Consider the following 22,055-nt stretch of genomic DNA (forward strand, 5'->3'; position numbering starts at 1 on the left):
TGCCATAATACAGTAAAAAAACCTTCCCCGGACTTTCTATCAAAATATGGCAATGATTATTTTCAAGTTGAATATCTGGAATATCATTCTGTTAATGCTCACAGACACTATGCTTAGTGTATTATATTGTTTTCATTTTTAATTTAACAGACAGGTAGATACACACTAACAGATATATTAATATTCATCATGTTGTTTTAGCTTTCTTTTTAATTTCTTGTGTTTCACTGATGTTTTATGAGATACATATTCAAAACTACCAACCTTGGGGTTTTCAGTTATTTCTAGACTCTAATTGTAAGAAATTACTTTTGCTTCAAAGATTTATGAAAGAATACATTTTCTTCTCAATACTATATTTGTTGTGTAATGATATTTCACTATTTAATAAATTCCATATCCATTTTGTTGTATTATTTGAAGCTACTTTTTTTCTACACTATAATTCCATTCCTTAATTTAATTCTTGTAATTTCATGTTGGGCAGACTGCCTTATTTCAAAATTTTAGAAACAAACTTTTACTTTTTAAAATTTTATTTTAAAGAGGGTAAATCTAAATATAGCAAAACGGAACAAAGCAGATCAGAAGAAAACAATGTAAGAGATCCAGATTTTAAAGCATGACAACAGGAGATCATCACTGTCTATCATGTTGTCGCTTGTTTTCTTCTAAATAGTTGTCTCTATCTTCACACACAAATTTATACAAAACAAAATAGAATTAAACTGATCAGAACAGGATGATGGAGGCATTTTAGCCCTTCCAAACCAGACCATAGGGAAATCAACAATGGCTGCCATTCTCTTCAAAATAGCTTTCTATTCCTTCATTTATGTTGAAATTAAACAATACAAAACAGACTAAAATCACTCTGAACAAAGAATGATGGTATTGCTGGATTTGACATCATGACACTGTGGAATCCGCACTGGATACCATACTGTCTCTTTTTCTTCAAAGTAGCTGTTCATTTCATCATGCATTATATAATAAATTCTCATAAACTCTTTAGGCGAAGTTCTGTGCATGTATGAGTCTCTACATGTATATCTATTCTTTCTGTATTAGAGGTCAAAACAAAACAAATTCCTAGAAAAACACAAATCAAAATACACAAATAAATAACCACAGCAAAAATTCCAAAACACTGACAATATATGCCTTCAAAGCAAGGTAGTAGAAATATAACTACACTTTATTTTACATACTAATCTTCATGAGTCCCTCAGATCACCATACAATAATATGTACACTTGTTCCAATTCTGTGAATGTTAACTATTTTGTTCCAAGAACTCATAGAATTTGTAGCACAATCATCTTAGCTATCCTGTGTGTTTATATAATTTTAGATTTTTTCTTTTCCCTTCCTTTTTCTTTTAGAAACAAACTTTTAAATAATTTTAAAATTAATATCCTTTAGATTCCCATTCTCTTTCGTGTGTTCTACATTTTTTTGCATTTCTTTCTGTTTGTTTGGCTGGTTGGTTCGTTTTGTTAGAGTTTGTTGGTTCAAGAAAGGATCTCACTTGAACTTATTACAGAACCCAGGCTAGCCTCAAACTTGAGTCAAATCTCCTGCCTCAGCCTCTCAAGTGCTAAGTATTACAGATGTGAGCCAACATCCCTGGCAATTTGAGTTTCTTAAGGATATTTTTTTCTGAATGTTAAGTTCTATCAGAATGTATCAAGAAAATAAATACCATGTTTCTTAGCACAACACTCTGTTCTACAAGATGACGTAATATTCTTATAAAATTTTTCTGTTGAGAATAACTCAAACTGTAGAGATGTTCAAATTTTTGAATAACAATAAAAAGAACATTGTATCTATTTGGCACACGTCTATATGCATAGTAGTTTATATTAGGATAAGAAGGAATCATCCAAAGTAGAGTCCTGTGCTATGTTTATTCATTTTATAGAGACAATCAACTGCAGATGTTTATATTAACTAAAGTGGGAGAAGTGCATTAACTAAGACTTGGGAGAAAATGGTTGTAGGAACATCCCTCGATTTAAAAGCTACTATGAATAAAAGTAAATACAGGAAAATGTATCACATGTAGCATTCTTTTTTCTATTTATTTATTTATTTATTTATTTATTTGCTTTTCTTGAGACAGGGTTTCATCACACAATTCAGCCTGGTTTCAAATTCACTATGCAGCCCAGGCTGGGCTCAAACACACTGTGGTCCTCCTACCTCAGCCTTCTGAGAGCAGGGATTATAGGTGTGCACGACCACATCCTGTCACATACAACTTTCTACTAATCAGGTAGATATAAAAATTACCAGTGACTAGTCTCTCATTTTCCAATATATGTAGATTACCATATCATATAGCTGTTAACGTTCATTACCAAACCAAGCATCTATTGTTACTATTTTGTTATTCATAAGATATTTAAAAATGAATTCGATTCATTTTCAAAACAGAAAAAATTATCAAAAGGGAAAATATTAAAAGATTGTTTACTAATGAATTATATATCTTAGATTTTAGCATGTAAAATAACTCTTAAATAAAGTCCAAAATATAAGTTTTTCTGGGTTGGCTATGTATTCTGTAGTATTAACTTCATATAATGCTTTTCTGTCCTTTAAATGAAGACATTCATTGCTTTTTTTTCCATCAGTAAAATTTTTAAAACACTATCATATAAAAATAATGATAAATGGCATATTAGTATTGAATATAAAGGATATAATATTGTGTTCCTTATATATTAGCGTCTTACTGAAAATGTATTTAAGAAGTTTTATTACACAATGGCACACACCTGTAATCCCAGAACTCGAGAGACTAAGACAGGAGATTCAGAGTGAGTTCAAGGGCACTGTGGACAGGATGATCACCCTGAATTCAAGATCACCATGGGCTTCTTTGTGACTTCAAGGCTAGCCTGAAATATATAGTGAGAGCTTGTCTCAAAAAAATCTACATTTATATATAAATATATTTTTATATATTTATATATGAATACATATTTATATATTTATATTTATATAGCCATATAAATTTATACAATTTAATAATATAATAATTTAATAATTTATGTATATGTATTTTATATATTAAATTATATATGTATTAATTATATATTGTATTTATATATTTATATTATTTATATATTTTATATATTACATATTATATATAAATGTATATGATGTATAACATATTTATATAGTATATATATACTTATATGTGTGTATAATAATTTTTATAAGCTATAGTAATGTTATTGTGTCACAACAAGAACTTGTTCCTTTTATCTGTGTTTTGGTATCCATTATCCAACCTCATTTTATCTGCCTTTTCCTTGTGGTTCTCAGACTTCAGTAATCATCATACAGTATTACATTCAATACTACTTCTTTAGCTTCTGCATATGAACAAGCTTACACAGTATTTGTCTTTCCATTTTGATCTTTTTACTTAATGTCTTACAGTTCCATCCATTTTACAGCAAACAACAGGATTTCGTTCTTCTTTAGGGGTGAATAATATTTTCTTGATTTCACATAACTCTTAATGAGCATTAAAAATATTACTTTGCTCTCACTAGGATAGCCATAATACAGAAAATAGCTAAAGGGTAAGTGCTGATAAGCATGTAGGGAAAGTGGCACACAAATCTTGCTGGTTGGAATACAAAGTTGCTCCACCACTTTAGAAAACAATTTGTTAGTTTCTCAATGATTGAAACAGAAAATTCACTCATGATTCAACAAGTTTACTGCTTGGCAGTATTCTCAAGAAAAATGAAAATGTCCATGTATATGTGTCTCTAGGTACATTTGAAGTAGCAGTATTTATAAAGTCAAAGAACGGTAACAACCCAAATGTCAATCAATTGATGAATAAAAATGCAAAATGTGATATACCCATAAAATGGATTATTGTTTCAGCATAGTGAAAAATTAAATATTGATAGATGCTATATGAACTTATGGATCTTCAACATATTAAGCAAATGAAACCAAACACAAAGTTACATATTACATTTTTCCATTTTACCAGATGTTCATGGAGAAGGAAAAGATAAATAGATTAGCAGACTGTTAGGGGCTGAAATGGGGAGTAATTGTTAATTAACATAGTGTCTCTTCTTGGGGTGTTGAAAGTATCCTACAATTGTTTGTGGTCCTGGTTGGACAATTCTGTTAATATACTGAGAACTATGGAATTGTACAGTTTAAGTGAATTGTACAGGTTAAACAAGCAAGTTTATGTCTTATGTGAGTTATATCTCAATAAGCCTTTTGCAAATATGCATTTTGTATTTTAAAGAAATGAATTTATAGAAAATGTTATGCTAGTAAATGTTTTAACAATTAGCACTGCAACTGTAGTTCTGCCATGAATGTGATAGATATTTTCTTTCATGTTATAATAAGAGTAAAATAATGAAATTATAACTTAGAAAGTCACTTGCCATCAATGATGTAAAAGACTTCTTTACTGAATCATATCATAGTAGAATATTTTCCTCGTGATTTTACTATGCCCAATCTAACGGCTATAGGCACGATTTTCTTTTTAGCTTAATACCCACTATTTACATTTTCTGTTACTAACAATAGACAATCAACAAAATAATGAATCATTATCCTGATTTTTGTCACTTGACAAATACACCTAACATGGCTGATTTCAAGTTACCAACCAAAGGTTATTAAACATATAGTAGGAAATATATTTAAAGTAGTACATCATTTAATATTAATTTCATCATGTAGATATTATAGTTGTGAATCTGGAAATCATAGGTAAGAGTAAAATGTAGCAAAATAAATAGAACGTTTTGAGATTTGAGTAACTATTACTTTAATATAGCTTACTTAATAATGCTCCTATATATTTTATATGGTCTTGGAGATGGAACAAAGGCCTCATGTATGCTACGCAAGCTCTCTGCCACTGAACTATACGTCTAGCCCATAGTTTAATTAACTATGCTTAACAACCTGCATATAGGACTTCTAAAAGTATAGTACTCTACTCTTTCAAGCTGAAATAGATCAGCTGCAACACACCACCAAAATAACATCTGAGTGAGGAAGTTTGGCATATCCAATGTAAAGGTTTATTTATAAAGTAGATTTGGCCTATTGAGACATACAGGTGTGAAGACTTCAATAAATGAAGCTTATAAAAAGAAAAACAAATAAAGCACAAGTTCCAAAACATATTAAACAGATTGTTAATTTGAAATTATTTATTGAGTCCCTAATTGATTGAACACATTGTATTCGTGCTTTTAATCGATGTAGATTAAGGTATAGTTTCTTTCTTTGGAGAAAAGATGGAATTACTTTCTTTGCTGAGTTAGACACGCAAGCAAAACAAGTATTTCAAGGGTTACTTATATTAAAATACAGGCATGTTTTGAGAGATATGGGAGGGGGTAGGTCAGAATGATCAAGTATTTCTTGAAAAGGCAGGTCAGTTTCATTGGCGAGGTGTTATTTGAATTGGAACTTAATGGATGAGATGTGTACTAGGTGCAAATTAAGAGAATTCAAAATAAGATTGTAATGTTAAAAATATGAGATTATAAAATGAATCATGAGCATACCACTTACAAAATTCAAATGCTAAAAATGTGTTATGTACAAGCATAGACAGTTTTCTTAGCCTAATGCAAAAACAATCATATATTTGCTTTAATTATTATTTGCCATTTTATATCTTTTTATAATTATTTGCCTTTGTTGTATTATTTCTTGCTGGCCTCTACTCTGCCCCCTAAATTTCTGTCAACTTCTGGTACTCATCTGCCTATAGGGAGGGGATGATAGTTAATCCTCTTTGCAACACAAGGTAATACAAAATTGGGCTCCAGCGTCACCACGCTCTTGGACACATTTCATCTAAAAGGTGTGTGACGGCACACCCTTTAGAGATGAGTGCCAAACTATAATCCAGAATCCACTTATTTATTGCAAGTTGCTAATACTGCAATTAAGCCTGAGTACTGAGGTTTTAGTCAGAGAAAAAACTCATGCATTAATATCTTTTGTCCTGAAAGAAAATACAAATAGCACGTATGCCACAGGTTTGCCACCACTGAATTCTTTACTATTTCCCCAATGGAAAGTACTGGGTAGACACGGAGTTTCCCAGCAACATTTAGGCCCTTGGGTAGAACCTCAGGTGTAAGTCTGATCACTTGGCCTTTTCGAGCAAATGACTCTAGTGGACTCCTGGAGATTTAACTACAAGCAGAGCTATATACTTGAATGGGAGCACAGCCATACAAATTGATGCAATTAAGACAAACCATTACACAATCTTTTCACAGAACAGCATTGACCAGAGTGAGTTTAAGTCCTGCCTGGAGAAGCAGCTGAAAGCTCTTGAAAATTGTCTCTGTCTCTGCCTATTTGTCTGTCTTTTTCCCTTTTCACTGCCACATATAACTTATATAAATAAAATATATTTTTATCTTTATCCAACTATTAATCTTGCTTTCAAATGTTTCTTATTATCAGACTAATTACTAGATAACATTCTGCTGTCATTATCACTTATGCTTTATTCTTTTAAGAAATTATCAAAAAAAATATAATCTTTTTGTGACTATTTCTTATGTTAATTCAGAGTTTTATAATATTCTTAATCTTTTTATTTTCATGCTCTATGATCCAATCCCAAATTTGAAAATGCTCTTTTTCTCTTCATGGAGTACATTCTTACTTGCTTTTCATCCTCTTTTATTCCTCCCATGCATTCTGTTCTCTTCTACAATAAGCCCAACCTAAGTCTGGATGTAGTTTTGCTAGGTTATTTTATAGCAGTGTAGATACATTCAGTACTGGGGTTCAGGATCAAGTGGATGACCAAAGACCAGACGAGTCATAGTGACTGCAAAAGGACACTGTTTCTTATATGGATGATAAGGCAAGGAATTGGACATGCCTTATCCAGTCATCAAAGATGACTATATATATAGAACCAAAGCCTATGAGGAATCTTTTGGAAAACATGCATATGTGAACTGCTAAAAAGACACATCATGCCATCTTAAAATATTAAAAGAGCAAGTTGCTTCATGAGCTCTTCATACATAATGAACATTATTAAAACATAAGAATAAATTGTCCAATAAAAAAGTTTTTGTTATGGAACTTGTAAAAATAGTTTAAAAATACACATACCTGCTCTTTAAAAGAGTGCGTGTAAGTGTATTTTGCTTCTCTCCATGCTTATGTAGTATGACTTGCATACAGTTTCAAGAGATGTTTGCTAGCAATCCATAGTTCAGCTCTAAAGCTGCCAAACCTTAGGAATTTCTTCTGGCTCAGTAAGCTCATAGAGTTGTCAGGACTGCCTAGTAATAGTCTTGTAATTATTACATGTAATTGAGAAAGGTTGCAGGTTAGGGATGTAGTTCAGCTTCAGAGTATTTGTCTTGTATGCCAAAAAGCCCTAGGATCAAGAAGGAAACAAGAGAGACAGACAGAGAGAGGGAGAGAGAAAGAGAGAGACAAAGAGACAGAGACAGAGACTGGAATTTAGTTTTTAGTCTCATATGGTGTCCAGTCCTGACCATGCTCTTACCTCAATTCAACTAAAGTAGGCCTTTCCTGAGCCCGTCTCTTTCCCCAACTTCTGCCTCCACTTGAAGCCAGAAAGATCACAAAACTTGTGAATAATGATATGTTGCTGTTCTGTGATACTGGATAAGGTTTGGATAAATCAAATGTTTGTATTTGAAATGGCACTAGATGTTCTAAAATCAACTTTACCTTCTAGAGGCACTAAATTATTTCCATCTTTTAGTGAGGGACTTCTACTTTCCATTATGTAATCAACCAACCAGTATTCACCATTATGATCTCTCCTGAGCCACATAGTGAAAGAAACTCATCTGTACAGTAGTGTCATTGATTTTACCTCTGACGGAAGTACTGTTTATTATCATCTATAGTTCATTCATTATTAATGCACTTTTTGTATTTGTATGTGTTAATTTTCTTAAAATGTTATTCTTAAGGCAAAAACTCCTTAATAAAACTTTCTTAGTCTATTGAATTTATGGTTTCTGTTTTTTACAAGGCAATAATTGTTTTTTCTTTCTGCACCCCAAAGTGAAACATTTTCTACCTGGCTTATGAAAATCTTATCATTATCAGTGTTGCATAACCTAGCTGGGGATTCAGCCAAGTGGCATAAGTGCCTGCCTGGCAAGGGCAAGGTCATGCATCTGATCTCCAGTACCAATATATATATATATATACCATATCTTGAAAAAGACATATCCTCTCTATCATATTCTTCCTAGTAATTTATAACTTCAATTTAACCACGCCAAAACATCAGGCAACCCTTGTGGAAAAAACATTCTCTAAAAACAAATGACTGATCTTTTTTCAAAACTTATAAATAAATAACTCTCATTCCATTAAATAAGCCATACTGTAAAAAAGACACATTCTATAAATGTGACAAAGGTTGAAAAACTATTCTTTTAGAAAGAGTTATCAGTACATCAAGAAAATGACCCGAATGTTGCCTTTTTGTATAAAGTCAGAGTGTAGAAACAGTGTTATAGCACGTCTCAATCATTTCTCTCCACAGGTGACTCAGCTAATCTAACCTGCAGAGCTTTCTTTGGGTACAGTGGAGATGTTAGTCCCTTAATTTACTGGATGAAGGGAGAGAAATTTATTGAAGATCTGGATGAAAATCGAGTTTGGGAAAGTGATATTAGGTAAAATATTTTTTCTTCTAACTTATATGGTCAAGTTAACAATTGTTCTTTGAGTAAATAAAAGTTGAAATAAAAAAGATCCTTTTTGGTTTTTCTATTATCATAATAAAAGTAATGTACTTTTTAATGTCAAAGAAACCATTGAGACACTAACTGGGGAACTGCAAAATATGAATGTCATTTACAATGAATTCAAGTAAAATGTAGAAAGAAGTGCTTCCCTGATAAATATATTGAGTGTGAGAACAAAATATTATAAAATATGGCAACCCATTCTAATTTTGAAAAATAAGTGACTTTCATTTGTAGAAGTTTTTCTTTCAATGTTGAGATGAACATTAACATGTTACTATGAATATGCAACCAGATACAGCTGCTATCATTTCCTTTTATATTTTTGCATATTTAAGCTACCAAGTAGAATGTAAAACACTTGATAAAGTATATACAAAACATTTCCCCGTCTTTCTAAATATGGTTTTCACTGTCCAACTATTTGTATAGTTGAAATGATACCAAGAGAATAAACATATAAAATACTATTGAAAGCATAATAATTTAGCCTCACTTTTCTCCCAGTGTGCATACATATTCATTCACTTACTTTTAAGTATCAGGTTATTCAATGATGAATAAACTTATGTTGCAACATAAATATGTATTCTTACTCATTTGTAAATAAGAAAAGATATTCATAATAACTAAATTATGATCAAATCAGGGCAGTGATCATTTTTGAACATTTTCTTATCTAAAGTACATCTTACAGAAATCCTTTTTACTTTTCCTTTGGTTATTTTGAGACATGGTTTTGCTATGTAGTCTAAACTAGCCTTGACCTCACCAGGCTGATCTGGAATTTATAGAGATACTCCTACCTCAGCCTCCCAAGTGCTGGGATTACAAGTGTATACCACCATGCCTGGCCTAAAAATTTCACTACACACACACACACACACACACACACACACACACACGCGCGCGCGCGCACACACACACACACACACACACACACACACACGAAGCATAACCTCTCCTTTTAAATGTCAAGACTCTTAAATATACCAAAGATATAAGGTAAAATATTTTTAATACACAACAAAAATATACAAACTATGACATAGTATTATTTCTCCTGGAATCTTCTCTGTAGCAAGCAATATACAAGAATATTTCACTCTAGAGTGTTCCAGTTGAATTCTGAATGGGCCAGATGAACAGTTTCCCAGTGTACAGTAAAAATATTCTTCTGCTATTTTTTCAATATTTAAATTTTACTATTAAATTTTACCCATATTCTTTGAGCTGGTAGAATTAAAGAAGGACCACAAATCTCTGAAATTTTTTGCCTTATATGGTATCATGTGAGCTCAAGGAAAGTTCTAGAAAAGTATTTTTCTTTAATTCTACATTGAGAAGTGTTCTGCAGAGTTATCAAACAGATAGGAAGATAGAAGTAGGAACATTCAGAGTGGGGAAAGTGAGTCCTAGTTTAGAGAAGTTTTCCAATTGCTCTGAGACATTGCTAAATCCTTGACAGTAAGGTTAATAAGCATTTACCATTAATTTTAAATGTCAGAATTAAATACTTATGATAACTTTTAGTCTGCAGGTGTATAATTTCATATTTCTTTAAAAATGAACAACTGGTATGCATCATTAACAAAAGTCAGGCTGGAGGTTTCAACTGAAATGTCAAAATAGCTTAGACATTTTCTCTTCTTCCTTTCTTTTTCAAAAATTAACCTGATATATAATTAAGTCTCCAGCCTAAGACTTCAGAAGTTATCTAACTTTACATCATATTTCTTCTTAAAAGAAAAGCAATGTGTAAACTTTTCTTCAAGGTCTCTCTCACCTCTGTTATGATAGTATGATTGTCCTGCTATGAGAGATAATTAACTGCAGCTTCATTAGCATCTACAAAGATAAGCTTCCTCATTAGAAGTGAAGGAAAGGGCACGATATAATTTAATTAACATAACATCAATCCTTGGCCAAATCTAAAGTAGATTGCCTAGGTATTTCCACACCAAATTCAGATTCATCTACATTTCTTTTTTTGTGTGTATGTGTATGTTTGTGTGGGGTTTTTGTTTCGTTTTGCTTTATGTTTTAGAATTCTTAAGGAACATCTTGGGGAAAAGGAAGTTTCTATCTCATTAATTGTGAACTCTGTGGAAGAAGGTGACTTGGGAAATTATTCCTGTTATGTTGAAAATGGAAATGGACGTCGACATGCCAGTGTTCTCCTTCATAAACGGGGTGAGTGTAATTTCCACGTTTGAATGATAAACTGAATGTTCAATAGTAGGGAAATTGTTGGGAACTAAAAACAAATAAAATTTTCTTTTTCTACACAAATTAATCCCAAATGATATAACAATATATGTTAGGATCATGGAGGCAGACAGCATTAACAATGGAGTTCATGCTCTACAGTCAAATTTGAATTTCTTGCTCTGTAAACTGCATAACCTTAGATGAGATACTTAAATTTCTGATGTGTCAGTTTCTTAATTCATAGAATTGGAATCATATCAACTATTTAGTGTTCAAAAAATTAAAACATAGCAATCAGTGTTGTCACAGGGTTGGTGGTTCTGGAGTCTCTTCGAGGTCTGTCCTGAGCAAAGAACTGGTCAAGCCAAGTACAAAAGATAGCGAGGTTTTACATTTATTAAATGTAGCGAAAGAAGGTCTGCAGAGTGTTTTTAGGCTGAGTAAAAGTAGGAAAGTAAATATACTTTACAGGGCAAGATGGGTTACTCCGAGGGAATACAATAGTAGAGAGCTCAATGGGGACTGTCCTTTGGTCGCTGTCTTATCCAAAACCTGCTTCATTTCTCCTGAGAAGTTCAAATGCAGGGATTTTGGAACTGTTCTGTGCATGCGTCCTCAGATTTTGTAATTAACGGGTCATGCCAACTTCCCCGGCCAATCTGCCACACCCGGTTCTCCTGCCTTGAAGTGAAGGGCTTGATGTAGCATCTGTACATAGAACATCCAAGTTATTTATTGCACTTAGAAATTATGTTCCTGGAAATAACCTAAATGTCATTAAATCAAGGTTATGTGCATTATTGGAAATTGTTCCTTTAGTGCCTGATTAATTCCCCAATGTAATAGTTCTTGATATTTTGCCCATATTAAATAACTTTCATACATATGTTTCCCATGATTCATAATGATTTATTATATATAAATGTACATTGAATGCTTGAAATCAGAGACAATTGTAAAATGTGTCTTTTAAGTTACTGAAAACTTTCATGCATATTAGAAAAGAAAAATACATTTACTCTATATTATGCGAAGTTAAAACTTACCAGTCTTTGAAATAAATACACTTGATGTTCTCCTACTCAGCAAATTAAAAATGATTTTAATTTCGAAGTACGTGTTTAATCCTAGGCTCTTTGAGGTTTGCAAAGAAAGAGAATGATGGAGATTGTTTCCCCTACTTTCTAAACTATAGACTGCCTTTGAATAATGTTATGGAGAAGTATTAAAACAGATGCCTCTGTTGTCAAGGTGACTACAATATTAATATTCTATTCTTTGGAGATGTAAGTCAAGGAGGAAAGTAAACAGCACAAAGAAATGTGATTGTTTCTTTCTGGATATTTATATGTAGTTAATCAATAAAAGAATTTGAGTGAAATATATATAAGAATAGATTTTCAGGGCTGAAAAACTACTTCAGTGCCATGGAATTTAACTGCTCATCCGTCCATAATTTCTTCCCAAGGAGTCTATCAGTTTATTCTCTGTAACATTTCTTTTCAAGAAGCCCACTTTAAATTTTAAAAATTTGTTAGAAAGCACCCCTTTTTCATTCTTTGTCTACTTGTAGACTCTAGTTCTACACTCATAATCGCTCTTTCTCAAGTCAGCCTTTCAAATTGCTGATGGTCACCATGACCCTGCTAGAGTACTATTTCACCAGATTCAATCTCTTTTATTCATTTTTCATTTGTGAAATCTTTTCTTTATTCTTGTCGCTTTTTTGAATATACTCTTAGTAAAGAGTTTGAATTGTTCCTTAAGGTTAAAAATAATTGAGAGAAGTTATAGGGCACATAAAAGTATTGATTTGGATGATATGTATTTCCCTGTTCAGGCAGACTATGGACGATAGTTAAGTAGCACTCATAAGGAGGATAAAAGGAAAATTAATTGTATCTAAGAGAAAAGTTATTAGAGCACTGGTTCTGCAGAGAGGCATATAGCCAAGATGGTCAGATACCCCTAGGCTATTTTTAGCATGTTTAGTTTAAGGTTAAGTTGCTCAAAATTAAATGAACTTCTAGTTCTAGAAAAATAAATGATTGAGGAATCAGGGAAGTTGTTTGAAGTTCCATTAATGTTTAAGTCTCTAATTTTACAGTGATCTTTAATACTTAACTCTTCCACTATTTTTTCAAATGTCCATGGATATCAACAATGTTTTATCCTTATTAAGATAAAAGCATTAAGGAACCAAAATTGAAGGTTATATACTGTGAAAAAAAACCTTTGAAGCAATTATGTGCCTTCCATTTAGGAGACCTGTAACAAGAATCATCAATTTTCAAAGGCAGTGATTGATGTGATATTTGGCTCCAGAAGGGGTCATTATTATGTGAAATGATCCCACCCATCTTACTGAAAAAGAAAAGGTCTTCCTATGACATAATTGTAACTTTACTATTCCTGTAAGGTTCAGAAAAGCAAGACACAGGATATATGAGCCCATAGGTTTGACTTTGATCATTAGGGTCCCTGAGAAAGTCAAATTTCTGTCATTTTAGTGATACAGGAGAAATATAACTTCCATCCTGCTAGATGTCAGACATGCCAAGACTGTGTCTTCTGAAATTAAAGAATGAATTCAAAGGACAAAGTTTAACAGTAGGAAAAGTTCATTGGGGAATAGGAGAGACAGAAGAGGTCCCCAGTGGGTTGCCACTGAGGCCCTTTGTCATGGGTAATTTATACAGCAAAATTACTCTGTGGGTACAAGATGGGACAAACTACAGCCAACCTGCAAGATTATAAGTATAACCACTTAGCTAATATTGATCCAACAGGGAAGTGGGGCATGTCTTATGGCTAGTACCATCAAACTCAGCTTATCTATGACTCCTAAAACAGGAACATTCTGGGGAAGAGATGGGCTCAGGTGTTCTGGTCACCCACCCAGGCGTCTGGTGCATATTTGGATTTAATGGACTAGATGGTACTGATTAAAGTATAATCTCCAGTTTCTACTCATCCTTTGAAGAATTATGCAAATCTGGCCATTATAACTTTATCTTGAGGCCTTGCCTTCTTGAGATCTGTCTCCAAGCACAGATTTGATAGTTCTCATCTTCTGCATTGTCACTCTCTTACTGCCTATGGAGTTCTACCTAATTTTGCTGCCTATAATATTAGGAGTTCTGTTATTACCAGATGAGTTGCTATATTAATTAGAAAGCTAATGCTCATGGAAACAAATGAGAGCTGCTGCAATTAATTCTATGTTTTTGCCATTGACACATGTGTTCCTTACCTTATAGGCCTTCAAAGTCTTCATTTTTGGAAACATTTTGGAGATATACATTGTTTGACACAGAGTTTATGTAGCAACAACTTTTATTTCTTCTGCCACATAGACTTTTCAACAACTTTGTTAAAGTTATCAGAACATCTTTCCTTCCACTTTTATGTTTTGTATAATTATGGTTGACATAATAACATGATTTCGGAATGCTCTAATGTATTGTATGGATTCTTTGAAATATCAACTCCCATCTATCAAATAAGTCTACCTTTATGCTAAGCTAGATCCTGTGTTAGACTTTCAGCTTCATAAAACAATCTTAATATTATAAAAGCAGGCTCAAGTTATACCAGGAAATTTGACCAGAGGAATACATTTCTTGAGTATATCCAAAAGTTTACAACCAGAGGAACTTTGGGCAGCTGAAACTATATGTCTACATATCTACATATATAGTTATAGTTAGTTATACGTAGTACTATAATATACAGTGAGAGAGACATGAAGAATGATGGTACAAAGCACATGGGGGTCTGTTACTGAATTTTGGGGTGCCAGAGTCTAGTTCTGAAAGCGGTTTCTAAGTTCTTTGTATCTTGAACAAAGAAATAGTCAAGACAAGTCCAGACAATAAAAAAGTTTTATTAAGGGTAAGAAATGAATCAGGCTCTGTTGCGTGAGTTTGGACTAAGCAAAACAAAGGAAGAAGTACACCCTACAAGCATGAGGGCAGGTCATTCACAGAAGAGAGAATACAGTGGCCAAAACTCAGTGTGACTGTCCTTTATGTATCATCCACTCCTCATACTGAAATGAGGTCTAGACCATCCTATGGAAAACCTGATCAAGTTTCTGCATGAAGTCCACAAGCAGGGTTCTGAGAACTGTTCTGTGTATATGTTCCGGGATCTCACCATGCATCCTTTCCCGTGAGCTTTAGCCATGGCCTACCTTTCTGTCTCAGTTCTATTAGTCTATGATTGTCTTCTCCCTTTCTTCTCACTGCAGTCAGCAGATTCTCTTCAATTCTCTTTGCCAGTTTCTGATCTGACAAGCTTGAGAGTTACAACTCACTGAAAAAGAACCAAACTGAAGATCTGAAACATTAGTTATTGCCTTACCTATTGTTCTTGTCATTGTTAATACTTGGTTATATTTTGTGTCCGAGTCTCTGAATCTTTTACCCAGATGCCTTGCTTGAGTTCTTAATTACTATTGCCTCTGTTGACATGCGTGAAATGCTGACTTTAATTTTCACCCAAATTCTAACCTTTCCTGATGCATCCATTTTATGTTTCAGTTTCTTTTATATAAGCAATACACCAGAAATACAAACAGCAGCAGTGTGATCTGTACTCAGGCCTACTCACTGCTGCCTTCATCAAGCAATAATGGATTCTTTCTTCATTTGAGGGATCTTTCGTCAGTATTCTCGTTCAGCATGACCTCACAGCTCAGAAATGCTTACTATCTGCAGCACAATATCTCTGTGATTAAAGGCATAGGCTTGGTATTACTGGACATAGGTTCAGTTGCTGGCCACTTGAAAGCCAGTTCTCTGGAGATGATAGTTGATGTGAAGGAAAACAGTGTTATTCCAAGATTAGTATCCTCAAAGATGAAAGAGAATTTTGACTTCAAAGTTCCGTTTTAGGGAGTTCCAGGGTACAAAGGGTTTTTATAGGGAGAGAGAGGAGAAAGAGGAGGGCAACGGATAGAAAATCTGTATGACAACTTCTTTGTAAATTAAACTTTTGGGCAATTTACATGTGTTAGGTGATACACAGAATTAGAGAAGAAGTTGGAGCAATATACATCCTGATGGATTTCTAAAGGTCACCAGATGTTCTGGATTCTGTTGAATCTAAAGAAAGATTATTTAGCAGTTAACATCTTAATTCTTTTAGGTGAGGCTTCTCTTTAAATTTTAAAATGCTGGGAAAATATCCTTGCAATGGAAAAAGAGAAAAGAGTTGTTTCCTTTGGAAAAGACAACTCACAGAGGACCAGACACTAACCCAAGGACAGTAAGACTGGCTGTGTTTAACAACTCTTCTTACTAATTCTTGGGCAAATCACTTCCTTTATGAGAGCTTCAAAGTTTTCTTCTATAAAATTGGAATAATAAGAAGTCTTATCTCATAGAGAAGCTGTCAGGATTAAATGAACTTTTATATGTCAGTACTTATCACGGCACCTTACATACACTAAGCACCAAAGAAATTTTCATACATTATTATGAAATTTCTGCGCTCTAATTCTGTGATATTCAGGGTAATGCGTAGCATTTGGATGTTTCATTAAAAATTCTAGGAATTTTAATTTATCATTCATTAGGAGAGTCAGCAATTCTATCCCAAAAATGCTGAATTTTATCTTTTGATAGATTTACTTTGATATAACTGTGCTGTCCCAAAGGAGTGCTTCATTCATTTATTCATGCACCTTATGATGTTTATAAAGAACCTACTATGTGTCAGGCATTGTGCTAGACTTTTGCAAAAATTAAATAAACAAGAAGTTAGAACCAATATAATTTGGAGTGTTATCATCTACATTTCAAACTGCATTGTTATAAGATATTCTTATAGAATTAGGCTTAGTGATTGCTTGATTTTAAAATTTACATTAAGGATGTTCATTAAGAATACAGAATATTGTTATGTTTACTTATATTGATTACAATAATATGAAAATTCATTCATCATAATGTAGTTTGGAACTGGCAAAGTATCTAAGAGACATAGCACTAGTTAATGGTTATGAATATCTAGACTGTCTGTATTCCCCTTAAACCCATTTTGCTTCTTGTAGCAGTCTTTTCCACAGAATAATGTAATCCATAGGAATTAGCCTTGCTCAATAAAATCCCTAGCTCTCCAAATATCTTTAGTAATGTCATAAATGCACATCATTTAAGATGAATTGCTATAAAACTGGATGAATTTAGACCCTGTGGACTCCTTATCCCTTCTTACAATGAATCATCTCTGCAATATGTTCCCTATCATTGTTTTATTTGTTTAGTACATTTATTTAATGAGAAATTCAGTAGGTAAACGTATTAAACATATAACAAGAATAGGGCACATATTGCAGAGATGATTCATTAATGAGAAATTCAGTAAGATCTTAACACTCTATAAACCTTTCTTTGATCCTGGTCATTGAATATGACCAATGACTTCAGAATATGTAGATGCCAAACTTTGTTCATGTATCAAAACATACTACCTGCACGTATGGCAGAATCTCCCTAAAAAGACAATGACCCATGATAAATTGAATTGACATCCATGAAAGAGCTATTTTCTTAGTTTACTTTCTCTTTTCTGCTGTTAGTCTCCTAATATGGTAAAAGAGTTAATTAAATGACCATTATTTTGAATAACCTAGACTTTGTTTATAGCAAAGTTTTTTATTGTTGTCACCATTGACATTTTGGACTGGATAATTCTTTGTTGTGATGGGGCTATCCTGTGTATATAGAGGGCCCTTGGATGGGAAGCTCTTAGTTGAAAATCACTCACTCCTTTACAGTATAGATATCAGAAACTCTATTCTTTCCTAGAAATGATTTTTTTTTAATTTTAGCTACTCAAAGAGGAGAAATTAAAAATAGAAACACACTTATTTTCACTTTGCAAATTCTCCAGAATTAGACAAACTCTGATCAGAAGGTCAGCAGAAAAGAATTTATATCAATACCATAAGAATTGACAAGCTTGTTTTTTTTTTTTTTTTTTTTTTTTTTTTTTTTTTTTTTTCTTGGTATTTCCACTCATGGCAAGTCAATGAGAAGCCTCCATACACACGCTTTGCAAATGTTATAGTACATACCATTTACCCAATGAGCTTGTTAATAAGTATTCAGGATTCATTCTCCTGGGATGGGACTCAAGGTCTGAATGTCAAGTTCCATTTTACTGTTACCATTTTTGGTCTTAAATAACAATTGGATTACCAAGGTCCCTTCCTTGGCAATGGATTTTCTAATAAACTTGATAAGACATAATAAGTAAAGACCAACTAGCTCTCTTAAGTTCATTGTTTCCATGAGAAGTGAAAGAAAGTGAAACTCAGTCAGTGGGACTATTTCCAACTAATTGTCTCATCTTTTTACATGGTCAACACCTTTGAACCTATTTGAATATGGTATAGTGCCTTCATACTCTACTCTTAATGAGGTTAGTTGCCTCACACATTCAATATGATTGTGCCTTATAGAACACATTTGCTACTCAGAAAGATGTCTAAGAGGGCACTCTCTTTGAGTGTTAAAATAATTAACCTCTTAAATGAAGAGTGCCTTGACTGTTGGACACAATTTCTACATACACATTCTATTTTTCAAAAAGAAAATACACTTAGGATCTGACAACAACATATGTATGATGATATATAATATATTAGCACATGCAAATAGCAATTATCAAAGAGCAGTGAGGTGTATGTTAAGCAATAATACTGCTAATTTCCTGTTTCAAATGATTGCATTCAGCCAAATCGCAATTACATATAATAAGGAAGAATGAACATATTAAGTGAACTAAAATTTCATATATTACTGGCCAAAAATAAGCCTGAAAAATAAGTCAGGAAAGAAAGGAAAAGAAAAAGAAGACAAGGCAGTAACAGAGAGATGAACGCTTTCTACATGTTGAAAATTTTAGTTCATATTAGCAGGTATCTGTCTAGAATCTAACAAAAGGTGTAAACATAAGAATACATAAAGTGAGAGTTGAAAGGAATCACTGAAACTCAGAACATTGTATTTGAAAATTACAAACAGAATCAGACTTTTTAAGAAAAAAATTATGTTGAAACATTTTCAGAAAATCATCTGCTGCATCCTTAGCCAAATTCAGCATGTATGATTAGATATCAAAGCAGAATAGCATATTTATGGCTGCTAAACACCACCAAACATTTACTCTTTTTTTTTCTCAGATAAACCTTTGCATTCTCATTTTTTCTAGGCCAACTCCACCTGCTTATTGATGATTTTTCATATTCCACTTGAAATTGCACTTCTCTACAGGCTGCTTAGAAAAAGTGGTTCATATAATGCTGTTGTGTGAAAAGTAGCATCCTATTCTTCTTCGACAAATATGTACCAAGTGCCAGCATGGCTAAGGTTAATCATTGTATACTTAGTGGCTAAATCGGTATTTGCAGAGGGATGTCTGCCACCTTTCTGGGACATTAAAGTAATGTTGTTGGGGAGAAGAAGGTGACTGCATTTGTATGGCTGTGAATTTCTGCATTTGGTTCAGAAATGGCACAACTGGGTCATAAAATGCAAGACATAACTTTTAATAAGCAATTCCTGTGTGTCGAACTTTGACAACCAGGTCAGTAAAGTGAGAAATTAGACATGACACATAAAAAATGCTAAGTACTCTCTCAGGTCATATGGCAGGAAAAAAATGTGTTGATTTCCAATAAATTGCCATGGTAACTTGTATTAGATTTTAGTGTTGAGAATTACATTTGCCATGTGTAAGAAATATGTTAGCTATTTGTCTCTACATTTAGGGCACATGCTATTTTTAGCATTTACTCTATGAAGAGTAGTGTATCTGAAGGTTGAATTCTCTAAATTAAAATTGGACATTCAAACACTGTTTAAAAGGCTTTTGTTTTTAAATCGAAAAGAAAATTCAGTGCTATATTTAGGAAAGCACAGAAAGGTAATTTTTAAAGCCACCAAAGAATCGTTAATGAGCTTTGAAATAAATGAGGATTGACTAAAAGGATGAGAGATTATGAACTATGGTAGAAAAATGCAGTTTTTCACAGTGCTTTATTTGATCTTTCAAATAAAGATGTATGTGGCCTTGACCAAGTCTTTGTTTCATTATTCTCCCATTTTGTTATTTGTGAACCAATTGCCCCTAACACTCAGTGTAGGAATCTTGAAAGGACATATTAAACACTGACTGACTAATAAATATTAGAGCACTCATCGTGTCTTACACATTTTCAGAGATTTGACTCATTGTGCCTCGTTTTGCCAGTCCTGAAAGAAAATTGTAGCAGCTGCATTGCCCCAGAGTTTTCTTACAGTTTTTGAAGGTTGGCTGTCTCCAAGGCAGAAATGACATAGTAGAAGGGTCTGGACAGAAGGAACCTGCTCGCGTCATGGTGGCTAGGAACCAGAGAGAGAAGGAAAGAACCAGGGAGAGAGAAATACTCTTCCAAGTTATGTCCCCAGTGACCTGCCTCCAACCATGTCCCACATGCTAACAGCACATCTAGCCCAGAACTTATTCATGGATTAATCAGCTGATAGTACTGTGCCTCTGCGCATGAGTAATCTTCCAAATGTCGCGTCTATAACGTATGAGTCATTTGAGGGAAATTCTATATCTAAACCATAACAGTGGTACTGAAACGTTCTGCTACCTTTGTTTGCTAAGAAGGGCATCTTTATATGATGCTTGGATAAATAGGTAGGCATGAAAGTAATTTAATAATTAAATGGTCAAAAATGATTACCAGTAAGACTTAGCAGAATACATATTTCGAACTACCTTGAATAACTCTATTACAAACTGTCCAAAGAAAAAGGCAAGATATTAGTTGTTTGGTATAATGAGTTTTTAGATCCATTGGTTATTTGTCAATAAGTTTACACGAATATGTACTACATTAGAAAGTGATACACAAAATATTCACTGAAGTAATAACAATGATTAATTCAGATTGTTATGATTCCTGTGGTTTTCAACTTATTCTTGTCATTCCCATATCTGTTTCAAACTTTGTACCATAAGAATGTTCTATATAGTCAGAAAAAAATGGTGAGATAAAGAAATCTGTTTTCATATAGCTGGTAAATATATCTCTTAGTAAAATTTTAAATAATTTTATTTTACTGAAAAATTTGCCAAGATAATATAGAGTGCTTCTGTGTATATTTTGCTCAAATATTAACATTCTTTTTCTTTGGAATATTTTGTAAAAACTTACAGAAAAATGTTATTACTCTCTTTGCTATCAAATCAAATTGTTTATATGTTTTAAAGATTATCAAAATCTCTTTACTTGAATTTAAAGTTTGCTCCTTTTTATCTATGTTAGAAAACATTACATTTTAGTGAACATCTTTATTTCTGTCTAGTTTTTTTCGTAAATCACTGCCAATTTTCATGCACCGAAAAATCAGTATGGTGAAGTGATATGATAATGCAATATTCTTTGTCAACCCACGCTGTATTATCATTTTTGAAACAGATGATTCGTTGTTAAAATAAGTCTTTAACTATAAAGACTAACAATAAGCCAACACTAATAATAAGCCCACTAAACAATAAGCCAACAATTACATTGTCAGTTGGTTATGGTTTAAGGAGTTATTTCTTGATTCCTTAGGAATTAAGTAATGATGGTTTGTTTTATGATGTCTCTGAAACATGTCCATTGCATCATAGATTGTTAATGAGAGAAAACAAAGGGATTTTTTATGCTTGTTAAGTTTTTGAAAGTAACTCTTTACAAAATGAGAAAGGAAAGCAAATTTTTCTTGGCATGTTTAGGTATTCAGAATGAAAGTTCATGATTGAAATCTTCAGAGGTAGGAGAAATGGGTTGTTTTACTTCTATTGGAAGGATCAGCATATGTTTTGGTTATTGTTTTTACTTTAATAGTCCATAACTGAAATAGTCAAGAGTTTGAGTGAGCCTTGTCTCAAGGGTGGAAGCTATCACCATTGACTTTTTCCAGCCACAGTTAATTCCAATATTTTCAATAGGAAATGCATTAAACCCTTGAAAGAAGAAAGACAATTAAAATAGTAATA

General features: G+C 32.9%; 1 protein-coding gene across 3 annotated transcripts in view; it reads left to right on the top strand.

Annotated features, from left to right (window-relative positions):
• Nucleotides 1–22,055, top strand: part of Il1rapl1 (interleukin 1 receptor accessory protein like 1) — a 1,239,862-nt gene that overhangs the window by 1,180,179 nt on the left and 37,628 nt on the right. For all 3 annotated transcript variants that reach the window (XM_063243102.1, XM_013146969.3, XM_063243101.1), the window contains 2 exons: nt 8,591–8,723; nt 10,843–10,988. In XM_063243102.1, coding sequence (XP_063099172.1) covers nt 8,591–8,723; nt 10,843–10,988 — 279 coding nt within the window. The remainder of the gene's footprint in view (nt 1–8,590; nt 8,724–10,842; nt 10,989–22,055) is intronic.

This window comes from Cavia porcellus, unplaced genomic scaffold, assembly GCF_034190915.1.
Source record: "Cavia porcellus strain 051 isolate PalLab524CR breed Dunkin Hartley unplaced genomic scaffold, mCavPor4.1 scaffold_33, whole genome shotgun sequence".
In the NCBI taxonomy this organism is placed as follows: Eukaryota; Metazoa; Chordata; class Mammalia; order Rodentia; family Caviidae; genus Cavia; species Cavia porcellus.